Source organism: Phyllostomus hastatus, unplaced genomic scaffold (genome assembly GCF_019186645.2).
Source record: "Phyllostomus hastatus isolate PE091 unplaced genomic scaffold, TTU_PhHast_1.1 phas_scaffold_129, whole genome shotgun sequence".
Classification (NCBI taxonomy): domain Eukaryota; kingdom Metazoa; phylum Chordata; class Mammalia; order Chiroptera; family Phyllostomidae; genus Phyllostomus; species Phyllostomus hastatus.
In genome coordinates, this window is record NW_025334009.1 from 25321358 (window position 1) to 25349330 (window position 27973).

Here is a 27973-nt window from a genome sequence, read left to right on the forward strand (position 1 = left end):
ATGTTTGCAGCAGAGCGTCTAAGTCATGCAGCACTGTACACAAATGGAAAATGTCTTCTAACATGCTAAGCAAGAGGCTCAGCTCATGACACAGAGGCATGTTTATTATCTCTTCGTGTATCTCAAATACCTTTCATTTTAAAAGGTAAAGCTCTAGGTAGATGCCCGGAATGACAGGCAGCATACTTACGTGAAAGTTGCTGCAGTCCCAGAATGTTACGGAACCAGACACATCACAGTTGTGCTATGCAGTGACTAATGCACAGGGTATTTTCAGTAAAAGAAACCAACACTGTGGATTCCACCATTTCACAGGTATTGTGTTATCTCTTCAATGAGTAACAGAAATAAGATTGTTTTTAACTCTAATAGAAATGTCTGAATAAAATATTCAGGCACAACCTGAAGGTAGGCTATTTCTGTGCTTGGGTAGGAAAGCTGGCTAATGCAAACTTTAAAAAGATGATATGCTTTAAACATAATGTGAATAGCTACAAATGAATACACTTTATATTCTGGGTATTCATATAAGCAGCAGTTTTTTCAGGTGAATCATATTGGAATTTTATCAAACATTTAGTCTGATAACATCCAAATAATTATGAGAGCAGAATTCGCTAATTTTACTGTTTAAAAAAAATAGTTGATTTGGGTAATAACCATTACGGTATCAAGGTTCAGTTACTGTTCATTGGTTATAGTGTTTTCATATGGGAGATGGAAATGGAATTTTTTCCTTAATGGTGGCAGATGTTGGAATCTAATTTTATTCCACGGCAAACCCCCTGAGAGCGCTGAGACTTAAGGTGTATGTCCAGCAAGGGGACATTAGCAGCGCTGCAGGCCTTGCCTTGTACGTCGAATTGTTACATTGATTTTCATGTTGCAGAGGGGGAGCTTGCAGATACGGTAACGCAGTGAGAGAGAGTGAAGGGCTTTCACTGAGCGACACTGCATCGCCACTTATGTTTAGAAAATGATTTCTCTCGTGTGCTTTATTGAACAGGATATTTCTTTCAGGTAAAGCAACTAGATGATGAAAATTCTATTTGACTGAACGTGCTTTCAATATAATCTTTCGCAATCTCTACCTACCAGTCCTGTAGAGGTGGAGGACTCTGGCTGCTACAACTTTGTCTGGTTGATAGGTATGGTTTTTAACAGTAGAAAAAAAAAAGAAGAAGAAGATAAAGATATCCTCTGTGAAGATAGTACAGCCAATAAAAAAGGCCAAATAATTCAAAGGCTTTTGCTTTCTTCCATCCTTTCAGACATTTTTATCATTGAGATCGAAGGCCTCTAAGATGAGAGAGAGAAGGGACGGCACAAGAAAGAGAAAAGAAGAAAGTTTTAGTGCCCCTTGGGTTCATAGGTAGAAAAATCACATCTTTTTGACCTTTGGATTGGGAAATTTTTAGATGGTGATTAGAATTTTTAAATACATTAAGACATAACGTGTCATAAAATGGGCTAGAAATAGGACTAAAATGTACTTTTTCATGGCCAGGAATAGGAATCGGTAGTAATATAGTCCGGGAAAAAAATCATGGAACCATGATTGCATTCTGTATTCCAGCGTGCAAGTGAAGGCATCTTTTATTTTGTTAGAATTATATCACACTTCACGGAAACAGCGCTTTGAAGCTCCATGCTGATTCATTCTTTCGGAATGTTCACGCGACAGACTTTGCTGCAACACGATTTCACCTGCATAGCCTCCCGTCAAAGACACAGGAGGCCCCTGCAGATTTGAGAGTCACGGTTTCTGTTATTTCTGGCGCCGTACCCTTTTCAGCAGTCTGTGGGCGGATCTGTGCCTCGAGTCCTCCCGCACAGCTCCGCTTTGGGTGTGAGCTGAGTGTTCTCCAGCCAAGGTCTGTGGGGAGAGAGCTGCCTCTGGACATGTTCTCCATCTAGTGCTTTGTTTTGTTTGCTTTTATAGAGCTTTCTTTACTGGGTAGAGGAGACCCTGGAGGGAGAGAGCCTAGGTTTCTCTGGACTGTCTTCCTGTAGGAGGAAGGGCCTAGAGGAGTGAGTGCTTGTGGGACCTTGAGGAGAGAGTAGTCAGACACCCCGAGCGCAGCTGTCTCAGCCCTCTGCCCATGTCCGGTTTAACACATTTTTCGTGGCCTCTGTTGCATTCTTGAGTAAGTGGTCCTGCAGAGTTTAAGGTGTTCTGTGTTAATAGCTGATCTCCAAACATTGCTTGTGTCTAAATCCATATTAGGTCTACATTTATGAAAACTAAATCCGTCTTTATATTGCTAGTTGATTGTTAAACAGGACTATTGAAATTAATGGCTTTAATATATAAATGTTGACATAACCTAATGGCTTCAAGGTATGTGATTATGTATTAGATGATGTTTTAAGAGTTAGTTAAATTTGTGGATCCAAATATGCGCCCTTTTCACATTTCTACCTTACAAAAACAAGCGTATGTTTTAGTAAATCTAGGGTTTGATCAAAGAGGTTCAGAACTAATCAAATAGAACACGTACTTGCTCATTATATTTTTGACTAAAAAGTCATGTAATCAGGTGTTTTTCCCCAGACACTTAACTATTTAAACAATTTGAATGGAAGATTTCTGGTTATCTTATGGCAATTCGAGTTTCACTCTTTTCCCCTAAATTAAAAATTAACTGCAGTCATGTAAATACATTTTTATCATTGACCCACGTAGTAAGTTCCCTGTCACAAATATAGTCATAACTCATTAAACCCAGTTTCTCCATCTTTAGAAAATGTTATAAGAAAACTGTAGACAAGATTTGAAAAGAATCGATTTGTGAATATCGGGCCAACTCTTCAAAGAGGATCACAATGCGAGGAAGCCCAGGGAAGGCCGCTGCAGGAGTGGTCAGCTGGGAGGCGGGGCTGTGTGTGTGTGTGTGTGTGTGTGTGTGTGTGTGTGTGTGTCCGTCCCCTAAAGCCTGAGCGCACCGGCTGTGTGTGTGTAGACCCAGCTGTACTCTGCGGCCATTCTTGGCTCTAAAATGTCAGTGTGAGTTGAAAAGTGGACTAAGAATATTCTATGAAAGTTCCTCTTTTTGGAAGCTCCTCTGTGTTCAGCCTTGACAGCTGAAGAGTTAATGCTTCAAGACGGGGTAGTGTATCTACACAACGAGAGTAGGGACCAAACCAGTGGGGTTTAACTCATAATAGGAATTAATCTTAAAACGCAGTGCCATTCAGTTAAACTTAGCGCATAACAGTAGCACTAATACAATTCTTTAACAAAGTGTGAAGTCAAAGGAGGAAGTGTTTCCTCAGAAATCTCAACAGTTGTCTTTTATGTTTTCGGTAGTAAAGGTAGGTTTTATTTTAGCTTTATCTGCCTTTTCCTCATATGAGAAATGAAAATAAAGGCCCTGTGAAATGAATGAGCTATGAAAATGCATTTATGCAAAATGACAATAGAAAAATAGCTCTGGAAGAAACTGCACCATTAAAATTTTACATCAATGAAAGGTGTTGAGAGGGGTAGAAAAACTTACGTTGGTAATACAAATCTAATGTAGAATTTTTTTCTGCCCTGCTGAAAGAATACCTGTAGTATCTTAAAAGTAACCTTTGGGATTGTTCATTTTTTAAAGCATAGTTGTTATGCTTTTACACATGCAGTTCTTTTGCATGCAAAATGACACAGCTAAATCATTGACCACCCATCTAAAAATATATGTATGTACTTTAGAGATTAGAAATATAGCCATGCCATAATTTATCATTAAATACCTTGTAAAAATATAAGCTGCAAACATCGTATGGAGTTGCCACACAATTGTTAAATTGATGAAGCTGTCTGTTTTCTAGGTCTTAATCTACTTCTGTTACATGTTAATAGTCTATTCTCCTTTGATTTCTTAATTCAACAATTCTGGTTGTCTTTGTGTATCTTTTTTAAATAATTCCCTTTTCAACCAGTGTGCTTGAGGAACTGAGTTTAAACACACAGTTTCATGAACTGCCAGCCTCCTCGGCCGCCTCGGTGCCTCTGATTCCGTAAATCAGATCATAGACAGCATGCTGTCATATAATAAGGTGTCTGATCCTTATTACCAGTTTGTTGATGCACAGACTCCTTCAAATTGACCATTGCAACACATGGTTTCCCCTGAAACTAGCTGTGATAATTAGCGTGGTTCTAATGAGACAGAATGTCACTGATCTTGTGCTGAACTGTCGAGTATCAACGCTACGGATGGGAACTGTCAGAGCCTGCCATCTGTGACAGCGCTTGGCATATTCCAGTGGCAAGGTAGAGCATGCTCAATAGAGTATTTTCAAACAAATAGCCCTTTCCTTGACCAGGGTTCTGTGTTCTGTTCAACTGGAAGAATGTTTGCCCCAACTTTGGCCCACACCAAATCCATTTTGAGGTCCAAATGAGAATAAATATTTAAATCTCTTGTTGTGTGTTACATAAGAGAGGAGTCTTTTGTTTAGCAGGTGAATTTTAAGTGACTTTGCTTCTCTCGCTCTTTTTTTTCCTGCCTCTCCCAATTGCCCCATATTGTCAGTTAACAGTACCACAGTCATTTAAGATGCTTTCTCCCAATTTTAAAATTGCCTTGTTTAAAAGAGATTTGTTGGGGAGTTGGGATGGCTCGTGGTGATAAAGCGGTCTGGTTTAGCAGAGAGAAGGGGAAATGAGAGAAACCGTTTTGAATGTGTTCAGGAACACACAAGTTGACTAGACGGATTAGAACGGACAGGGCAGTTAGATCTGTAGACTCCAGAGAGGAGTAAAGGTTTTTTGCTGGAGTAAAAAGTCCAGCACTGCTTATCATTCCAAAATATGCTTTGTTGCTTTTTATTTCCTCCTCTCTGGCAGACCACACAGGGCTTGTTCTGAAGAACATTTTCACTAATCTGATCAGGCAGCCAAATACGCCGGGAAAACTGCTTTAATGATCCCACTAATTACCTCAAGTCAATATGAACTGTATTATTAGACTGAGGGAAAATATTCCATTAGGTCTCCCCCTTGGGAGTTTCTCCGCTTTGTGATGTCACTGAAGCCTTCACCCTCTCGCTTGTAATTAATTTTATTTACACACGCAGGCACGCACAAGGTCACACCTGCACAACCGGCGCTGGCCAGGGAGCTTGTGGCACTCCGGCTTAATCAGATCTGTCATAATTACCATTCTGCATGTTTCTGACACACGCTGTGAAATATTTCAATTTAACTGCCGCTACCAGCACAACCAGATGTAGTGCGAGTGTGGCTGCATTGGAAATATTATTCCTCAGGATAAACTCTCTCCTCCTCCTTTTTCCTCCCCCCACCCCCGCCTCACAGCTAATGTGGCACAGAAGCTGATGTATCCTGTAAATCTTGAATGCAGCGCTAGATTGATAACAGGCGATTAGACAGTTTAACCACAAACAGCTTGTTCATTTTTCACAAATGAAAACCACATGTAGTGTAACTAAAATTTCAGGCCCTTTTTTTTTTTAAAGACTTGGGGTATGCATGTTTGTGTGTTGAAAATGTGCTTAAATAAAAATAAAATTCAGTGAGAAGTGGTGTCTAGAAAAATGGAGAACCTGCCTAGTTTTTTTCCAGGTGATTTATATCAAAACCTTCATCCAGTCCCATTTTTTCACTTTTGCTGAAACTTGAATTTGTATTCTCCATTTGGGCTCTTCGTTTTTTGGTAAGATTCTTTTTAATGGTAAGGATTATATCCCTTTGAGCTGTGCCTTTTTATTTTCTCAGTGTTAAACCATTTATTTGAACATAAATTCTGAAAGAATGGCTACAGTTGAGTGTATGTATTTTTTTAGACATTTCCCTTCTTTTTTAACAGAAAAAGTTATTAGTTTAGGCTTAATGGTCATATCCCAGATAATCCAAAACCAAAAATGGACTCAGTCAGAAAATGTATTTTGTAGGGATGTTTATGGATTTCCAGAACCATTTTGAAAGGTAGAGTTGAAAGTCAGTGGACTGTGTTTCTGTGGAAATATTACAGATAGCCTGGCAGAATGTGCAGGCACAGTAGGTGACGGTATACCACCAGTCTCAGAAGAATCCGGCCATACAAAAATTAAAGTATTGGAGCCATAGGAAGGCAAATACACCAGTGGAAAGCTAAAATTAAGAGAAGAGAAAGAGATAAAAGCGGTGGTGATTTAGAATCATATCTCTACAGAAGGTTCACAACAATCCACTTTAGAGAACATTTAAAACATAGATGTAGCCTAGTGAAATGTCTTTTAATACCAAATAAAATACACTCTTTCTTTTTATCTTTGTTTTACTACTTCAGTTATGAACCTCATACAGAAGCTTCTAGGATTCCGTGGTGATTCCTATTACCTAATATAAGAGGTACCATTTCCTATAGAATAGTGGAATTTTTTGTCCCTTTGTTCCCTTTATCCATTTTCCCTTTTATTTATTTTCTCAAATTAAAAAAAAAATCCATTTTTTTTCATCCAAACTTTCTTCCCTCTTATCCTGGCCATTTTCTGTGTTGTTTTGTGTTTGCTTCATAATACCTTTCAACTTTGAAATCGAACATTTTTCTGCCTTCTCGTACTTTCTTCTACTTGAATATCACTTTAGAGGGAAGAGAACTGTGTGTGCCTTTTCGTTAGAACCCTTCTTCCATCTCAGCTGCTACGCTGTTCACATGGCTAAAACTGGCACATTAGGTCAGTTTCTTCATCCAGTCTTCATCGGCCTGCATAGTCATTTTGCAAGATTCAGTTCTTGTGGAAGATTTGTTTCAATCCCCACATCACCGACCTGTCACAACACTATTTCCTGTTGAGTGCAGATAGCACCTCAGAGTCCTGTATAACACAGAGGTGAAGGCACCCACTGCTCATTAGTGAGATCAGCCCACCACTGGCGTAGTCATCTACATTTTAGGGTTCCCAAGAAGAGGCTTGACATATATAGCATAGTTGCACGGGACTAAGTCCCAGACATAAGAAGAGCAGAGGTTTAAAAATACAGCCAGTGGCTTCATTGCTACTGCCCTTGCTTTAATAACCCTGAAGTTTTTGCACAGCTACTTCAAACTACATTAGAGATAAGCCAGTATGCAAATTGAGTCATGTTTTCTAATCACTGGTGGAGCTCCACCACTTACAGGAACCTTGGATTGTTTCTTTGCAAGTGAAAACTTTCATTTAGAACCTGAAAAATCATCCCTAGTTTTCTATGTTTACAAACCTTAGTTTGTGTGTGCGTGAGGATTTTTTTTGCATCTACCATACCTGTTGACACAAACAGGAACAGGAAAGAGAGGAAAGAGAGCAAAGAGTTGCTGTTTAGGGGTGCCGTGGTACAGATGGAGTTTGAGAATATTCAGTGTTTCCGGTATGAGGGAAAAGCATGTCTTTCCATTAAATTTAATTAGACTACAATAATCCCATTGTCAAGGAAAGTATTTTAATTTTATTTATGGACCCTGGTCAGTCCCTCTCTAATAAAAGGACAGTTTCCATGCATCTGTCAGCCAGTCACAGTTGAGTGTAGTTAACAGACTTTATCCTGTCCCAATTCGGTCAGCCTTCTTCAGCCATTCTGCCGTTTCTCCTCTTCACTGGACTCAGATCCTCGTGAAGAGGTACAGCAAGTTGAATTGGATCCTTTTCATACCGTGCACCACTTTCTCTAGGACACACTGCATTTTTCATGATCATCGTCGAGGTCATCAATATCATTTACAGTGTGGTTCACATTTTTATTCTGAGCTGAAAGCAGTAAGAAGGGCGTGGTTCCTGACTATCTACATCACATAGAAATAGGGTAAATTTGCAGACTCACAGATGTTTATGTAATACCTGGTACATCAAATTCATCCTCCAGAGAAAGCATTGAGGATTGCCAGGGGTGGGGGACCCAGTTCCCCTGCTGCCCCATTGTGTAGCCCCAAGCAAGCTGCTTAAGCTCTCAGGCTTTGAACTCCCCCTTCAGGAAGGTAAAATAGGTTGGGTCAGATTATGTCTAATGTCTCTTGAAGTTATAGGTTCTGTGAGTTTATTGCACACAAACAGGTGCACAAGTGAGAGAGAGGATGCTATTTTGACCAAAGGTACTGCCGACAGATGTGTTAGTCTGAGAATAAGTCTCAGTTTTGAATAATGGAAGGGCTCAGTTTGAGGGGACAAAGTACTATTTTGGGGTCTGTGGCCAAAACGGATTAGTTATGAGGGATACAATGAGGAAAATGGATTGTTTGGAATCCATGTATGGAATCCACCTTATATAGTTGAGATGCGCTCAAGGTTAATATAATCTTACCTGAGCCTTGCTATATAGAAAACTGGAAGATCTCCCTCTCCTTATCGGGGACCTAGCAGAGTCAGTACAGTACAGAGAGGAGATGACTTGGGAAATGGACTGGCTTAGTATGTGGTGAGGTAGTGGTTGCCAACATGAGACAACTTGAAGTTTACTTTGAGGAGTTTCCTGCTTAAACATGGAGTGAAGTTTACTTTGAGGAGTTAAACATGTCTTTTTGGTTTTCTAACCTATGCCTAAAAATCTTGCTTTAACTTCTCTCTTTCTTTCTCTCTCCCTCTCTCTTTCTTGGATTGATGTAAGTTGTTGTAAAGAGAAGAGCACATTGTAGAGGGAAAAAATGTACTCAGTCCATGAGAAATCACAGGTTTGGAAGAGGTTAGTGGCAGTAGGGAGTAAACAAGGAAAAAGAGGTAGGGAATGACAGCTGATTTGAGGGACTGTCTTGGAGCCCATATTTGCAAATTCACAAATTGGCACCTGCAGCATTTAATAGCTGCTGAGGGGTGCCCATCCCCAAATGTCTCCTTTAAATGTTTACCCATTTTACTTATGGTACCAACAGGAGTGCTACTTGTCGTGGGTGCTACTTAGCTGGCTCATTGATGGAGTATTTGGTGGTTTAAATGAAATGCAGATTAGGTAAAAATAAATTACTTTCAATAAGGTCAAGAAAGTGAAGGCTGTAAATAAAATACACATTCACAAACAGACAAATGAATTAGGAAACCCAGCTCAGTCCATGCCAAGCTGTTACTGTATAAATTGCCTCCTTTCTTCCTGGCTTGCAATTAATTTTTGCTTGTGTGTTTGGAGATTGGGGGAAGGGTAATAGCCTAATGGGTAATAATTTTATTTTAGTATTTTGATTAAAGAGACTGAATAACTTGGACCCTGGATAACCATAAGAACTAAAGCCTTATCCATCAAGCTTAATTTCTGGAGAGAAAGTTATATTTATATTTCTATAAAAAATTCAGCATTGAACTACATACAAAGACATGATGGTTAAGTGCTCAGTTATTTTCTACTTGTGTCCCCTCTTTGCCATCTTCCCTACTTTTTTTCTTCTCTTTCTTAAATCCTGTATTTGATTAGCTACCTTCTGACCTGCCCTCAAATCTTAAAGGCAAATGCTTTCTAACCATTTGGTCTTTGAAAGTGGCTATGAGGCCCAAAACCATTATTTGATCACTGCCGGTTTCCTAGGGTCTGTAAGCTGCCTCCCCCGCCCCCCAGCAGCAGGCCATGACCCTAGTCCATTCCTTCCCCTGCCTCCACCCTCTCTCTGCCCTGCTGCCTTTCCCCTTCGGTTTGAGAACCCAGGTGTCTTTGGAAAGACTCGTTAGTGTTCCTCTCCTGGCAAATAGACATTTCTCAGAGGATACACAGCTTCTCTTATTTATCTTTATACTCACTTCAGTGATATTGAAGTTAACTAAGTTAGAATATTGAGGCTTTATTCAAAGGTCTTAAACCCACTTTGTGAGTTTATAACAGGACCGGGAAAAAACAGTGAGGTATACATGTGTTAGTGTTAGTGCCAGTCAAAAAATTTTAAGCTGGAAAACTGTTGTTTTATGAATGAAATCTCATCCAGAACTGAAGTATATAAATAAGATTTAAAAAAAAAATTTTGATTGCCTTGAGGATTGGGTGGGGGCAGGGCCTTTTCCTCAGCACCCTGCCCTGCACTGACACCACCCAGGCACTGCTCACTCCACGGCTAGGAACCACTGTACTAGTGAGTAGCTGCTTCCCTCCAGCACAACTCTAAGAGGAATGGCCCTTTTGTGGGGGTGGGGGGGAAGATTCTACTTTATAAATCAATAAATACCAAAATTTTTCTAGTCTACTAAGAGCTTATTTAAGATAGTTCTAGAAAAATGTTCAAAATATGTCTGTGTATATATATTTAGTGTATATATATTTTATATATATAATAGTGTATATATAGTGTATATATATTTTAGTGTATGTACATTTTATATATGTATGTATACATACATATATGTGAAGGGAAGTGCCCTATCCAGGAGTTCTTAACCTGTGTCCCACCTTCCACCACGGGGGTCCTTGAACATGGGTAGAAAAAATTTTTTTTCACTAAGGTATTACTGAAATTTGAAATTTTATAATTATGACTATGGCAACAAATCACAATAATATCAGCAATACCTATGAATTTATCAACAATAATATTCACAAATATTTTCATGTTATTACAGTTTCTCAATACTATTTATGCTTATTGCTCTACAATTACAGTAGTTATTAGATCTGTTGCTAGGTCTTATTTAGTGTGTTAATAAAGAAGCACATATATTACTGTCAGACATTTTTGATAACTGTATTTCATAATTTTTTTCATATTACGCATTTTTTTAGGCGCATGCAAACATTGTTCTGAAAAGGCATCGTGCAAGGGCTGTGCCAGGTTGCCAGAGTGTCCATAATGCAGAATAGACAAGATCGCTCATTGATTAGCGTTTGTGCAGGAAAAAATACCTATATAGTTTTTAAATACAATAGCTGAGGAGTTCTTGAATTTTCCTGGGACACATTTGTTTGTCATTTACTACTTTTTTTAGTATGCTTATTTTTTAAAAAAATTATTTTATTGTTGTTCAAGTACAGTTGTCTGCATTTACCTCCCCTCCACTCCCCTCCACCCCCCTCCCCTGATTCTCATTTTTCAAGTGCCCTCCACTCCCAGCGCACGTGAGCAGGGGTTATGAGCGTTGCAATAACATTTAAAACAATAATGACAAAACCCAAAACCTGATGGGCAGCCTTTTCAGCATTCTGGTGCCACACGTTGTGCACCATCTTTATGAAAGAGTTCCTTTCCCTTCAACGAGAAATGTTTGCCAGTTGAATGACACCTTTTAATATCAACTTACACCTAAAGTCTTAACCTCACTGAATAGAAAGTGTTGGGAGAAATGACTCCCCATTTTGTCTGTCCCCAAATTTCCTCTTATCTTGCACAGTAGGTGGCACATAGTGGCATTTAGTAATTATTTGTGGTAGGATGGAATGCTTCAGAAGCACATTTCACCTGCGCACAATTTTGCCCTCCCAAAAGCCTGCACATTCCTAAGAGAATCCAGGCAAGAGGGGTGAAGGCTCTCAGTGTAGAAAGCACAAGTCTGGTCAGACTCCACTCCTGTTCGTTATCCAGTCCTCCCCCACCTGGGGCCCTCTGGGAGCCTGCTTCCCCCAGGTATAAAACAGGAGCAGTGGCTGTGAGGAGTAGCAGAGGCAGCCTGTGCAGAGAGCCCCAGACTCCCTTGTCTCCTGTCATTGGTACAATTATAACCTGGACATTGTCACTGGACCCACACGTCTCCAGAAATATTTATGCTTGCTTTTTTTACTGCCTCCTTATAAATCACAAGATTTGCATCCCCCAAGGAAGCCAAACTCTGATTAGTAAGTTTGCATAATGGATAAAATGATGGTGGGTTTTGACCATAAAATAGGTATTATTTTATCAGCAAAATCATAAGCAATTTAGGAGCCCATAAAGGAACCCCCACGCTTGATTGTTCCTCCTGGGATATGAGTCCCGGAATTTTTGCAGTCCTGACTTGCCTGCCCCTCGTTTTAGACATTTTTTGTTCTCTCTCCTAGAATATAGAAGGAAGATTTAAATTTTTAATTCCCAGACCCTAATATGCACAATGGGGAGTATAGCTTATTTTAAGAAATATCTGCAGTATTGAAAGGTTTTATGTAAATCAGTTAAGATGCAATGGCATAAATATTTGTTTAAAATAACATGGTAGTGAATTATTTTTGTTAGTAAACAAACAACTGTATCAGATAAATTGTCCCCTAACAATTATTTTATAAGTCTATATTTTTACTTTGTTTTTGTATTGGACATATGGATATTTGTCAGTTTTATTTTTTTTATATTGAGCTTCATAATTTTTGAATAAAAAATTAAAATTTTAATAGTAACTTTAGGGTGCAGCATGATAAGAAACTTGCTACATAGTGTTGTGGTATAAGAGCACATGTTTGTGTTGAGGAATTTGGAAAAAGTTGAAGTTTTTTCATTAAGCTGCTACTTTAAATGATCCAATATATTTGCCTTTGACAGAAGTATTTGATAGTGGTTCCCTGCCTCCTTAGCCTAGTGTGAGCTCAGCTGGAATCAGGTCTTTGAAATGCAACAACAGCATTATGGATATGAGTTGTTGGACTTTGCTACCATACATAATGCCCTTGGGAATTACAGAGGAGTGTACAGTTTCTCGCCGCTAACTAAATGGTCCAGATTGTGCCATTTTTATATCTTTCTCTGTCCCCCTAACTTACTGCTGCTTTAGTGTGTTGCAAGGAATCTTTTGCTATAGTATTTTTCAGACTATAAGACGCGCTTCCCTCCCTGACCCCCCAATTTGGGAAGAAGAATAATGGTTGTTAATGCTGTTGTTAAGTTCTGTTTACATTTACATTGGTGAAACATTATTTATGTTATTAAATATTTTACCACATTTTTTGCCTCAAAATTTTTTTCCTATTTTCCTCCTCTAAAACCTAGGTGTGTCTTACAGTCCAGAAAATACAGTAATTTCACACTCACTCATTGAAGTATGAGCCTCAGGTCTCCAAGCCTCTTGGGTGAAGGAAAGTGATGAGTGTGCCACTCAAAGGGCTATTTGTGTTGAAATTTGTTTATGATCAATGTAACTCAGATCACACAGATTAGGGTGGACTGAAATGGAAAAAAAAACATCAGCTGTATTTAGTTCATGGAAGAAATGCCAAGGGCCTGAACTAGAGCAGTGGGGATGGAAAAGAAGGAACAAATTCAGAAGTTCTGAAAAGGTAGATTTGACAGGAATTTATGATTGTTCACTTATGGAGGAAATAGACAAGAAAAATCAGATTTTTAATTGAAATTGTTTGCTATTTTTTAAAACAAAGAATTAGTACATAGCCACTATAGAAGTCAAAAAAATAAAAGCATAAAAAGAATATAAAAATACTCATAATTGCAATTAACTAGAGGTAGCATGATTTATGTTTATGTATATGCATGCATATACATATATCTCAAAGATGGCTAAGGGGATATCAGTAAGCTTAATTAAATCAGTATATTTCCCATTCAGGAAGTTCCATAGGCTAAATTAGACATGTATACTTATATATGTAGTATATGCATATATGTCTTGGATTTATTAGTATAGTATATGTAACTTAGAATTCCTTATTGAGGTATATTCAAGTTATATTTAACTTTTGGTACCACAAATAATGTGAACATTATTATAGTTAAATATGTATGTACATCTTCAATGATTATTTTGTTAGGATAAATGCTCAGAAGTTGAATTATTGGATCAAAAAAGGCCTTTGTGTTTTAAAGGTACTTGCTAGACATTTTTACAGTCAACATTTTCACATTGCCCTTCAGAAAGATTATAACAATTTATACTGCAAATAACAGCCTTTCAGCACAGGTGACTGGGTGGGTGGTGCTGCTGTTAATTGAGTTAAACTACTTATAGAAGAGGAGAACCTAGTTTGTGGGAGGAAAATACTGGGTTCAAGTGGGGATGTGGTAACTGAATTAGTTTTATTAACTCGGTAGATAGTCACGTTTCTTTGGATTAACTGTGTGCTGAGGAAGTAAAATAAAAAAATAGTAGCTGACAGTGATCAATGTGTGCCAAGCCCCTTGCATGAATTATCTCAATTCTCACGACTCTGTGTTGACTAGTGGTAAAATCACCCCCATTGTATTGGGGAGAAAACCAAGGTCTAGAGAACCTGAGCAACTAGAACAAGGTTCCAGGGGGCTAGTAAGGAGTGTGACAGGAACTCAAATTAATACCCAGGCTTTCTTAACAAACAGACCTTAGAAATATAGTTTATAGATTAGATGAGGTCAGAGCAATTAAGCTGCATTCTCAGGGAAAGTACAGTAAAGAGCAGTAGCAGAAGAGTCGTAGGCAAAGGCAGTTCTAAAATGACTGCTCTGCCTATTTTTCCTAGCACCCTGCTAATTCATCTCACTTTTATCTTTTCATTTTCCTCCCCACTTTCAGTATTGCCTGTTCTTCAACGCCAAGCTAATATCACTCTTTACCAGTAAGGACTGCCTCAACCACCCTAATACTTCTCCTCTCCCTTCCTCTTGGGTCCCACTTGATGTCTGCCCATCACTGACCTTTATCACATACTGCCTTGCATTGCTAGGAGTTTTTTCATGTCAGATCTTCCCAAATACACTGAGCCATTTAAGGCACGTGCTTTCAGTTAGGATCATCAGCCCTATTTGTAGTTAGTGTGGACTGAATGTAATCTTACTTCATTGGTACCAGCCACAATCCTGTGAGTTTAATACTATTATTATGTGCACTTTGTAGAGGAGGGTATGAGGCTCAGAAAGGACATTTACTCGGGTTCACACATGTACATGTCTATACTGAGGTGATTGGACATGACTTGAAGGACAGTTAGTGTTTGGATGGGCTGGGGAAAAAAGAGAAAGGGCTTTCCTGTTAGAACAGGGGAATGGAGAACAGAACTCGGGAAGTGCTGGGTAGCAGCTAATGAGTATCGAGGGAGTCAGACCATGAGTGTGATGGGGAGCAACCTCCAGTGCAGCTCTAGGGACTGCAGACTTTTTCTCCAGAACATGAAGCCTTCAAAGGTCATTTTGAGCAGCAGTTTGAAAGAAGTGATTTCATGCCAGCATCCTTTCTCCACGGGTGTCTCAAAGTTGGTAAGGGGACCCAGGAAAGCTTCACTAGACCTGTCTATTTACCTATCAGGAAGTTCCAGAGACTAAATCAGATAACCATATTTATGTGCTTTTTGTCGGTGTCACAACTCTGTATGGTAACACTTGTTCTCACCTTTTTTATCAAAGCTCCAGTCATCATTGGTGCACTTTCCCCCATGAGAGAGGAAAAGGAATGATTACTTAAAAAGTCTTTTGTTCGGAAATCAAAATATTGTCCATGGGGAGTAACTTTAAAATGGTGGAGGCCTAAGAATATACATCAAGGAAAAGGTGTTCCAGGCCTGACTAGTCAGTGGCAAAGGAGCAGGTGATTAGGCTAGGAGAAGAGAAGCCCAGGCTAACACTGATGCACGGATTATAGCACGAACCTCAGGAGTACTGGATTTCTAAAGACCCTAGCTTTGAAGAACCAGGACAGAATAAAAACTTCAGATTTTAAGACAGTGTGTAGACATGTGTTAAGCAAGAGCCAAATCATAACACTGAAATTTATGTCATGTCAAAAATATATCTTAGATTGAGAGGAAAAAAAAAACCCCAAGCAATTCTTTTGCAGACTCTATATTCAAGTTAGACACATAAGCCAAAATATTAGTTTTGTTGAAGCTTTGAAGAAACCATCTTGAAAGTAGGTTTGACATGTATGAAAAAAATAAACGTTTAAATTAGGTATTTTTAAATGGAATGTTCTGAAAATAAAAATAAGGCTTTTGGGGGGAAATTCTCTATTTCAGTCAGATTAAGATATTTTCCCCTTGCTGGCTAGTTTCAGACGTTGTTGAGGATTGCATGCTTGTATCTGCATTCCTCCTGTAGTCCCGTCCTCAGATTCTCCCTCCTGAAAATATTCTTCAAAATGTGAGCTCTCCTTGCCTGACAACCTTTTAAAGTAAGAACCATTTTTATCTACTCTGGCCAGATTGTCATTTGATGATCTTGTTATGGGCCAAACAACTTATAGCAAAAACAACAAATAAACAAACCAACCACCATATTTATGTGTGACTTAAAGTCAGTGGTTATGAGAAAGTAGGAAAGGAAAAAAAAAAGACAAATGATTTTTTTTTGCTTAGCATTTAAGCAAAATTGAAAAGTAAATATGATTTACTAATGATTCTGAATAGTCCGTCTAAATTCACTAAATTTTAAAGGGAAATTTCACCCGGATTGTATAAACATTTCTTTTTTTATATATAATAAACCTCCAGAAACTCAGCTAGATGTGTTTGACCTCTTAAAGACAAAATGGCAAAAATTTACTGAAATGAGAAATGTGTGGATAGCCATTTTATGTCCTTTTATTATCACAATATGGAAACCCACAGACTTTTGGCTAAAATATAGAGTCCCTTACATAAACTGTAAAGTCCAGAGTGTGTTTAAAACAGACATAGTTTAGGAGTTAAAATAGTATTAATTTAAAAGAGTATCTTGATTGGCTTTTTCTTTTCTTTTTTAGCAAATGCAGCTACCAGAGACCACACCTTGAAAATAAAAATATTTAGTCACACACACACACACCCTTTAAATATATTTCTTTTTAAACCCATCTTTGAATAAAGTGGATGTTAATGTGCTACTTTTAGAATGGAAAATGCATTTACTGGTATGTCCCTGTTCAAATTTATTCCCCGTGTTTTCTTTAATAAGACCAGTGTTAACATAGTACAAAAAGTTACTCGCAAGACCTGCTGAAATTCTCTTCACGATACGCAGGGTAGAGGTTATTAAAGGGGGGAGAAAGATTAATGTATTACCTACTAATTCCATGGAGGAGAACATGTATCTTTATTAATGTTAATGGATTGGTCTCTCATTACGTTATAGAATAATCTGCTTTAGCAAAGGTTTTTCTTCTAAAGAACTTCATAACATTTAAAGGTTAATATGTTAGGTAAAGAACAATATCTTAAGATAAGCGTTTTTATTACAGGACATGATGGGATGGATTTTATTAAATTACACGATGATTTGAATGGGGAAGAAGAAAAAGTGCATCGCTTCTTGCCCTCAACTTTAATGCCTTTAATCAAATAATGACCTTCTGGAAAATAGTTAATTTTAAGCATTTGGAAAGATCAATACCACTTTGCCACCAAAAAATGGCCTAGACGATGAAATTTGATGTATTTAAAGTATCATTTCACCCTTTTAACCTAGTAAATAATTTAAAATGCTTTCAGTATTGCTTTGCCACTGTTTTATTTCTCACTGTTCAAAGTGTTACAGTTGTTCTTGAAAAAAGGTTCAAGCTTGTGTGTGAAGCCTCCAGGCCTTGGACCTAGAAGTGGGGCTGTTCCTCCATTAGGCCTGTGTGTCTGCATCAGGGTCCCTGAAGAAGTCATGTATTTTAATGCTGTGTTTGAGGCAGAGTGTGTGGAACATAAAAAGAGTGGAAGTGGAACCCTTCTGGAACGTGAAAGGGGTGGCTTAAAACATCATTAGTCACTTTGTGTCTTTTGTGGCATCTTGAAACATTCATCCTAAAGGTGAAAGAATCAGTGGCTCTGACAATTAGAACCCACCCCCCGCCCCAGCTTACAGAACACTGATATGAAATTAGCTTTGAGTGCCGACAGCTTTGTAAATAAAAAAAAATTGCCCTATATTAGCATGTTTGTGGGCAGATTAAAACTGTCTTCATTAGCATAAGTAACACTTACAGATTCTTTTAAAAGTAGAAAATTATTTGCTGGCTGATAATTTGCTAGCTTTATAGTTAGTTGTTGTTCAGCATGTACTCATTCAAAATGCCTAACGTAGTTTAGTCTATAATACTGAAATTTTTTGTGCTAGAAGTACTATTTAATGGATTATGTACTTAATCCTTGTTCGTACTACTTGGTAAAATGTAATTCATGCTTTCCACTAAAATGTTTGTATCAAATACCTCCCTATTTAGATTGATTTCTTTTAATATCATATATTATTATACTATGTGCCCCAGAGATTGGAACGAAATACTTCTGCAAATAACACATAAAATATGGAGGGATAAATACAGACTATAAAATGTTTTGCTTTTTACAACTCAAATTACCATTCTATTTTTTAAAATGTATTTTTCCTTCTTAGTTGTAGCAAGAATTATTTGTCATTTTCTTTCTCTTTATAGCTCTTGGGTTTAAAATGCATATGTATATAATGATCATATATACATATCTGTATATTATATTAAATGACTTTTTTCCTCAGAGAATATAGAAGTCTATTTTCTCCTGGAAAACTAACTGTGTTACATGCTCCCTAGCTTTGTCACAGACCCGGCTCTGAAAGGTTGCTCTTTTTATGTGTGAGACCGTATAGGTACAATAAATTCATTTGTGAAATGAGGTTCCTTTCCTGACTAAATTAAAATCCTGTGCACCCCTTATGCGTTAAAATGTTAGAAGTGAATTGACTTGAATTAACTGTTCTATAAAGAGTGGAGTGGAAATCAGAGATTGAGTTTGGTTGGAAATTAGCAGCTGAGAGACGGAGGTGCCAGGATTTTTATTTAAATGTGGTACAACAAGATTCTGTCAGTAAAGCACGTCATTAGAATACTGAGTTGAGAACTGCTAATTTTTCCTTTAAAATGAGCATACAGTCGTGTGTTTCATGGACCATAATAAATTGCCATTGTGTTGCCATCGAGTTTGTTTTGCTTTTTTGTCAGTATTGGTTTGGCAGTCATTCTGCATTTTTTCTCTTTTCTTCTCCCCCTTCCTCCGATCTTGTATTTCTTTAATAGGTCCCTAACCCAAAGCAGTCATAAGAATGTTATTTATTTCATGCAGTCTTAGCTTTAGCATCTTCTGCACCCCACCCTTTTCTTGCTTACGGTGGCAAGACCTTTGCAGATGGTTCTTGGTTACTCTAAAGTACACAATGGTATTTCCTTTGTGGCAGATGGATTTAAGACTTTTAGTTCTCAATAAATGTAGGTTTACAATACATAACTTTACAGGATTTGTGTTGTATATAACAGGTTTGAACATATTATCTCAGAATTCATCTGCATGGCATTTTCAGCTTATTCAGGGTCCATGCCAGTTTTTTTAAGTAATAGGGGGAGCGCCGTGATTGATAGCAACAGCTCAAGGCGTGATTTTGAATAGAAACAAAGGGTTTAGAACAGAAGGTGTCAAATTAAACTTTGTCAGTTTGAAAAGTAGTAACATCCTGAAAGTTTTACTAATTTATTTACATGTGGCCACTGTTTATATTTTGCCCTCTTTATATGCAGTGTAATATTGCTTGGCAAATTTACTACATTTAAAGTTTAGGTTGTTCCTTGTACCATTTTAGTTTTCTGAGAATGGATCAGGGTCATTATTTTAAGGTTGTTAGTCTTCTGTCTTTACTACTGTTCAGAAGAGTTGTCACTGAATTTAATTTTGAGAGTAGTTCCCTACTCTTGCCTATCATCTTAATGGTATTTCAGATCTCAGAGACCTCTCTTAAAAAGGTAATTATGTTCACATTTTTCATTCCTTGTCTCCTCTACCAAGTAAATCTATAAATTTATCATTAAAAAACAAGTACAGTATAGGAGAATCATTATTTTTTATTTGTTAAATGTTAACAGATAGTCTGACATGTTCATTTTCTTCCCAAATTTATATGTTCTAACAGTATCACTTACAGAAAAGTCACCTAGAAGAAGGTATAGAGGAATTAGAAATCGTTTGGCTTTTTTAGTCACTTTCTGCAAAACATAGATTAGATTACTGTCATCATTAATAAAATCTCAATCAATGAGATTTGGGTTAGTCAGAATATTCCGTTATTTGGATAGTATTAGAAAAATTAATCTTACTTTCGCCGGTGAAAATTGGGGATGGGCCAATTTCTTTCTCTGCTGACAGAACCAGAGTGTGAAAATATGTTATCCATTGCTTTTTAAGAGAGACGCACATGAAGAAAAGCAACACCACCCTCCCCCTGCCTTTTTGTTTTTTTGGAATATCCTTGTAGAACTAACAGTTCCCAGCTGCACCGTTAAATATTTTTCTAAGAAGCATCTGATTTCAGTCTCTTAAAATCATCGTGTTTCTTGAAAGGCTAGCAGAGACATGCTTCAAACTTGTAATTCATCAAATTATTTTTAGATAAGGAATTAGAAGTATTATTTAAGGGCAGAGGTTAATAGCAAACTACTGGAAATGTTATGTTAGTCATGGGCAATTAATAAAAATAAGGATCTATCTCATAAGTATAGAGACACAGAAGGGACAATATGAGCAAAATATTTGTTGAATGAGTCAGGGCTCTTTTTCTGAAATATTTGTTAAACCAGCGTGAATGTGATTGTTTAGGAATTAGCTATCATTATTAGCCATTTTAAAAGAACTAATGATTTTCTTTTCCAAAGAACATCTGTGATCCACATGTTTTTTCACATATATCCAAGTGCTAACTGAACTCTGCATTAAAAAGTTTCTAAAGGAAGCTTTTCTTACATGAATTGTTCTTAATTTAACTTTTAGCAATTTTTAGTTACAAGCATTAGTTTCTAAAAAAAAAATTTCTTAGATGCTCAATGTTTAGCACTTAACTGCAATGATTTTTTTTTACTAGCTAAGTAAAAAAAAAAAAAAACTTCTCTGTTTGAACCTTCTAACATCTCTTGAAAGATAAATAAAATTGTGGTGCATGCTGCATTTAGGCAGGGGGCCTGCCGGTGGTCATAGCCGAAGGCTGCAGACGAGGGGGGACGGTGACACAGTTAGTGTTCAAGCCTACAGGAGGGTGTACCTGAAACCTTCACAGCATCACCGCTTAGAGCGAAATAAAGAACTTAGATGTAGGAAAATGGGAAGTATTTTTGTGGCTTGTTAGATAGCAAGTATTTACCAGTAAGAGCTAAATAACCACACCTAGGCACCCTGTGCAAGTGGGTCTCAAATATTTCAAATACAGTTTCATAGTTAATATTGCATTCACATAAATAGAGCTGACATATAACATATCATTGTATTATTCTGGAAATAAACACGGAATTGCCATGGCTAGAAGAGAAGCATGTTCAATGACACTGTAGTCACCGTTCGTCCTTTTTATTTAGCTATTATTCTTTTAGGCAAATCTTCAGTTTACTGCCTGCTTTTGTAGCCTTGAATTATGCATTCAGTGGCATAGAAGGAGTGCGTGATTTCATGACCATCCCCATGCACGTATTCCTTTAACTAGAAGACCTGTTGAGTAGGGAGTCAAAGCTCTCTGAGAAGAATTGGTGGGTGTCATGAGGTTTAGCAGCAGTCACTCTTGGCTTGTTAGTAGATGGGCCTTGGGAAGGTAATGTATCAGTTCTCTCTCTCTCTCAAATCTCTCAAATAGGCCATTTTGGGGAAGATGGACCTTGCTTCTTCCCACTGTATATTGCAGTTAGAAAGAGAATTTTCTCTCTAGTGGTTCAGTTTGAGAAGAGAGAGAAGAAAGGCATTCCATTCTCACTACAAAGTATCATTAAAAACAAAAACAAAAACCCTCTCCTTGGCTAGTTCTAAAAATCAGGTAATAAGGAAACTGTACTTTATCCGTTCACATCCAAATAATGTAGTTGAAATTTTCAAGAAGCTCCTTTGTCTTAGGCCGAGTCCCCTAAAGCAGTGCCTGGGATGGGGAATCAGGTGCCCTTGATTTGGTGAGGGACCTGGAAGGAGCGAGGAGGATAGGGTCCAGCAAGAATGTGGTCTCAGGTAAAGTCTGTATTGATGGCAGAGATAGGGCCATCTCTAGAAAGTAAATCTAAGGGTAGATGAGTTGTCACTTTGGGGCTATTGGGCAGAGACTTTGTACCACTGGGTCAGCCAGCCATGGCCACCCTGGGTGAGGGGGCCAGGGAAGATGTGGAGTAACAACTGTCTGGGCATCTCTGGGTGAGATGGCCCCAAGGCAGCTCTCCACAGAAGAGTGTGACTGTAGGTTCTTGGCAGCCAGCACAGCAGCTGGGGGCATTGGCCTTGGCTGGTGAAGAGGGTCTGGATAGGGTGCTCCCCCTTCCTTTCCACTCCATTCCTTAGTGTCCATCATGGCAGCCAAGATGGAAGAAAGCTGGAGACGGTGATTAGAAAATGCTAGACAATGTACTCTGTTAGATCACTCAGTGTTTGAGAGATGGTCTGAGGACCAACAGTTCAACTTTAAGAGGTATCAGTAAGGTTCAGATTTTAGCATTCATTGGGCATTTCATTCTTTATTCAGGAAATCTGATAAAAGTATTGCTTGACAAATCATAGTGTATACTGCAGTAGGCAGGAAAACAGACTCCGAGGTGTCTTGAGAATTCTTCTTATGCCCAGTCTAATCGTCATGCTGTATTTTGGACAAAGTTCTTGCTCACACGGTTGCACATATCCCTTCTTTCTCTTTCATACTGTGACACTCATACACGCACACAAATATTTGCACAGTTTCCTTTCTGATACAGAAATTGTGAACTTTGGAAGTCCTTTTAGAAAAATTATTTTTAAAAAGCTGTCCTGTCTCTTCTTAAATACCTTCAGGACTTCAGGTGGCCATGCATCAGACAGGAATGTGGGCAGGACCGAAGCACATTCAACTTTGCTTTTCTCCTGTTTCACACATCACAGAGTCCATGGTAAATGTGCCTTGCCCTTAGAGTCTGAAAAACATTACCCTCCTTAAAGATGCAAGTCTGAACATTTATTGGAAACAGAGCCTGCCTCCTCAATGGCCACAACTATTCTCTTAACAGGTTTAAAAAAAATGTTAAAGCAGATTGGAGTGTTTTAAGCTTATGTAAAAAAAAGTTAACTTCACAGGGTCTTTCCTTTTAAGCTCTTAATGGAAATTGTCAGCCCTTGCCCTGCCCACCCCATAGGCATGAACTGACCTATCATTCCCTTGTCTCTAAGGGGTGGTTGTGTGAGCTGTTACGTTGGAAAGAAGATCCCTCTCCAGAAAACAGGACCCTGTGGGAGAACCTCTCCATGATCCGAAGATTCCTCAGTCTTCCTCAGCCAGAACGCGATGCCATATATGAACAGGAGAGCAACGCGGTGCATCACCATGGCGACAGGCCGCCCCACATCATCCATGTTCCAGCAGAACAGATTCAGGTTCGTTTACCTTGGCCAATTCAATATAGCACTAAGTAAATAGAGCTTTAAACTTAGCAGGGATATTAGCGTTTCTCTTCTTCCCCGCAGTCTAAACACGGGCTTTTTAGCAAGAGATAGCAGTACAGTGGCGTCTTGCTCAGGGGGATGAAAGGAAAATTAACACTTTCTCCAACATGTGTTTTGTGTTCCTCTCCCCTCATCTCCCCACCCCCAAAGTGGCAAGAACCCCTTCTTACACTTCTTGTTCGGCAAGCATGTCTTTGTTAGAATCGGGTTGTTTTGTGTATAAGAGCTTACGTTTTTAAAAATCAGAATTTAAACACACCACCTTTTCTTTTTTGAAACGAATACCTACACTGCCCCCGAGGAAAGGAATTACCGCTGTTTTCTGTAGAGGAATTTCATAGAATTACAATTTCATACCTTGGTTTCTGTCCAAAAGGAGGAGGGGAGGGAAACTTAACTACAGACTTCATTCCGACTCCTTGGCCCTTCCTGCCCCTTATGGTTACCTCCCTACGCCCTCATGGAACGCAGGTTAGAGGTGAGTCACGTCCGCCTGTCTCTCCTTTAGAACCCCTCTCCCACCACCCTTAGGAAAGGAGAGTCCGGAGGCCTTTTCTTACCAGGCCTGCTGCGGCCCCCTATACCACGGCTTGGTGCTGCTCCTCAGGTGAGCGGGCACCAGTTACCTTTGCCAGCAAGAAATGGACACAGAGACGGGGACGCCGTGGCTTAGAGACCTGCTCTCTTGGTGAAGATATTCAGACTTTGAAAGGATGCACTAAACATGGCAGTGGGCAGAGACCACTGTGCCAACAGAATCAGCCTTGTACATAGCTTGTCCCATCATGGGACTTGTCTCCAATCATCCACTGAGGAGACTCCCTATGCATTTAGATATGAAAGCCCTGGGATCAAGTAGTTATTGGTACTCTTATGGCCTTGATTGCTTAGGAAGTGTGTTGAAATTGAACTTGAGCTTTATAATTTATTAGCTTTCCCCTTTAAAGGAAAATGCCATTGCCTTCCAGAGCCCTAAAATCCTACTACCTTTGGTGAATCACCTTCATTATTTCTGGGTATTGCTGTGAAAAAAAAACACATATATAGCTAAAAACAATAATAAGGTTATCCATCCACTAGGAAAAAAATCTTTGAGTATGTATTAAAGATAAATTGAAAAAGAAAATCCCTTAGGATATCAAGCACTAAAATCATCGTGAAAGCCTGATAAACTTACTGTTTAGCAAAAACAAAAAAGAGAAAGATATACATTAAGTAGTAAAAATAGGACTTGTTTGAAAATGTAAATCGTTTTTAATAAAATTGCTTCTTAGCAGGATAAAAGGTAATGCACAGTATATAAAAGGCACAGTATAAAGGTTCTGATATTTTGTCGAGTACTCAGGATGCTTTGCTTTGCTGATAAGAGTTACGGGTAGAGAGTACAGGTACATGCGTGTGTCACACATTTGTTCTGTGTAATTGTATATGGAAATTACAGCACATGTATGGGTACTAATTATGAAGCAGTGTCTGTGTACACTAAATTTAAATCCTAATCACATCCAAGTTTACTGTAGACAAAACAATTCGCCAGCCATTGTGTGGTGCATTGAACCTTTATTTTTCGGTACGAAAAAACTTGCACTGTCAGCTCAGTGCAATTTGGTAAGACATTGTGTATTAAAGCAGAACTGTGTAGTAGTGAATTCACAAACGTGAGAATCTCACTATTCCTTTGGACTCATAAGAGATACTGCTGAAGAAGAGCAGAGGATTATCTATATTATTTGTAATTTAAAGAAAACTCTCTATTTTTGCTTCACGATTCATCCACCCTATGACATGGGGCACAACACATTTCTTTCATGGTTCTGTACCTCGCTTTTCTAAAATGCCTTTGAAATCCTTCTCCATATTCCTTTCAAAAATGTGTTACTCATTTACATCCTAATTTCCTTGGCTATATTCACGTTTGATGGGTAGTCAGGTGAAATTCATGGCTCCCATTTTCAGAGCGCCGAGTTTTCACTTCAGTGAGCTGGTATGAAAATCCAGGTTAAGGAGCCTCCCCTGACCTCCTGAGATGGAAGCCTAGTTAGTAGACCACCCCCTCCCCAACCAGATTCCTTCCTTCCTTCTCAGCTCTCATCATTTTGAGGGTTTTTTCCCCCTTAATGCTATGGGCCATGTAGCTGGCCTGCTTTTTGGGCCCAAGTCTTTTGTCTCCATCAGATTAGCTAGCCAGCCATGGGATCCCTAAGCACATGCTTGGTCATTGTAGCCAGCTGCGTGCACACCTAGGAGAACACAGAGCTCTGACTGTCTGCCTGTTCCTTTCCAGCAGCAGCCCCAACCCCAGGCGCAGCAGCCGGCCCCGCCGCCCCCGCAGCCCCAGGCACAGCAGCCGGCTGGCCCCCGGCTCCCCCCACGGCAGCCCACCGTGGCCGCGCCAGCCGAGGCCGAGGATGACAGCCGCCAGAAGACCCGGCCTCGAACAAAGATTTCCGTGGAGGCCCTGGGAATCCTCCAGAGTTTCATCCAAGACGTAGGCCTGTACCCGGACGAAGAGGCCATCCAGACTCTGTCGGCCCAGCTGGACCTTCCCAAGTACACCATCATCAAGTTCTTTCAGAACCAGCGGTATTATCTCAAGCACCACGGCAAACTGAAGGACAACTCCGGCTTAGAGGTGGATGTGGCTGAATACAAAGAAGAGGAGTTGCTTAAGGATTTAGAAGAGAGTGTCCAAGATAAAAACGCTAACACCCTTTTCTCGGTGAAACTAGAAGACGAGCTAGCAGTGGAAGGGAACACAGACGTTAACGCTGACTTGAAAGACTGAGAGAAAAAGTATTATTTTCATTCAACAGTGCCACTGGTATTTACCAACAAATGAAAATCCACCTGTATTTGCTCAGAAAGCCTATGTTGTTCATGGTTTGGCCAACGAATCTTCAGAAAGTTGCACAAACAGGAGAAGTGGAGAAAGGATAATACAGACTGCACTAAACGTTTTACTCTGTTTTACAAACTGCTTGGCAGCCCCCGGTGAAGCATTGAGGATTGTTTGGTATTAAAAGTTCAAATTTGTGTTCACGGGACGCACCACGGTGTGTACCCCGTTAGCATGATACCAGTGATTTTTTTAAATAATAATTATTATTCTGGAGCCTCAAACAAGCATTATAACTTCTGTGATTATCATTTCCTTCCTTTAATTATTTCTGTAACACTCCACACTGATCTTTGGAAACTCGCCCCTTATTTTAAAAAGAAAAAAAAAGAGTTTGTTACTCTATTGTATGTTACAAAAGAACTATAGACTGTGGAATGCAGTTTAAAGATGACATATGCCAACAAATGCCTTGTATTATATGGCACTGCCGTAATTCAAATTTGTTTTTATTTTGGAAATAAAAGTTCACTGTAATTTTTTTCATTCTCATTGTTACATGATTTTTTTTAAAAAAAATGAAAAAATGTGAAACACAATTTAGTCCTCATTATTTATTTGTAGATCCTGCAGCATCATGTTGTAATTAATTTTTTGGAAGTTTCCGTTAAATGTAATATTGCTTCTCTTGTTACCATACTGATTCTTTTCTATTTATAAATGTATTTTGATGGGCAGTAAAACAAAGTGTCTTAAAAGTTTTAAATAGAGAAAATGTGCTTTACACAGTTGCCTATAAAAAGTGCTCTATGTTATCCAAGCAATTCATACTATAAGCTTCACTCTTATTGTTGTATGCAATTTTTACTATCATGCAAATAAGCTTAGGTAAATAAAACTAATAGATCACCTTAGAAAATTATGCAATTAATGTGAAAATAATCGATGTTTGCAATGTGTCTTCCTTTGGTTTACAATCAATTTGAAAGCTACATCTGTATAAAATTTCTGTATAAAGGTGTATTTCTTTTTTATGAGTTTATGGCTATGAAAACACCAGCTATTTTGTTACAGCTGGCTGTTTTTATAAGTGTACCACAATTTTCTTTATGCAGAAATGTTCTGATTAGGAGTGGTTATTGACTGTAACTACACAATTAAAATTGTTTGTATGGTATGACATGGTAGGGTTTGTCTGCTTATGTGAAGTAATCTTGAAGAGTCAGAGATGGCCCTCCCAGTTAGATGCATGTTCTTACCTTCTTGATATTCCACTGATTTTAAAAAGAGCAATTGAAAAGTCACTCAAAACACTGTAAATTCAAATCACAAACATGCTCATTTTTAAAGTATAGCTAATGAAGATGATAACCTGTTTTAGGTTAACATTTTGCTTAATAAACAGATAGGATGGTCTAAAGACTCGCCAAGAAAAAACAGAAATCCAGTCTCTGGCAGTCATGTACTCAGGATGGATTCGTCTGCATTTACTTCACAATACTTCAGTTATGGCAACGCTTTTAAAGCTAATGCACAGATATTTTTAAAGGCCACTAATAGTAACGTAAAATAAGCATGGAAAAATGGACCTTCTGTATAAAAACTCCTTAATAAGCAGTGTATTTTTTTAAAGTTATAAATGGAGTATAAGTTAACTCAGTTCATTTGAGTGTGTATGTCATAACTGTAAGAACCACATGAAGAAAACAAGAATAACACACCTGGAATTTAAACACAGTCTTCAAGATAGAAAATTAGGTGTGCTAATGGTCATAGGATTGAGGCCAGGGTTGCAGTTCTTGATTTTTTTTTATAATTACTTTATATTTTGCTTCCTGCTTTGAAAGGGTTCCTAGATGTTAGTTGATAGGTGTGCCTGGGTTCCTTAAAACCTGGTTCTGAAATGGCCCATTCTTCTCCTGCCATCGCCCTAGGCCCTGATAAGCTTGTGGGTAGGCAACTGG

The 27973-nt window shown here is 38.6% G+C and overlaps 1 protein-coding gene across 6 annotated transcripts in view; it reads left to right on the forward strand.

The window, feature by feature from the left end:
* Positions 1–27186, forward strand: part of SATB1 (SATB homeobox 1) — a 96616-nt gene extending 69430 nt beyond the window's left edge. For 5 of the 6 annotated variants that reach the window (XM_045856636.1, XM_045856638.1, XM_045856633.1 and 2 more), the window contains 2 exons: positions 22901–23104; positions 25458–27186. In XM_045856636.1, the coding sequence (XP_045712592.1) occupies positions 22901–23104; positions 25458–25958 (705 nt within the window). In that variant the 3' untranslated portion in view covers positions 25959–27186. The remainder of the gene's footprint in view (positions 1–22900; positions 23105–25457) is intronic. The other variant, XM_045856639.1, reaches the window with a different exon arrangement.
* Positions 27187–27973: the final 787 nt, after the last annotated feature.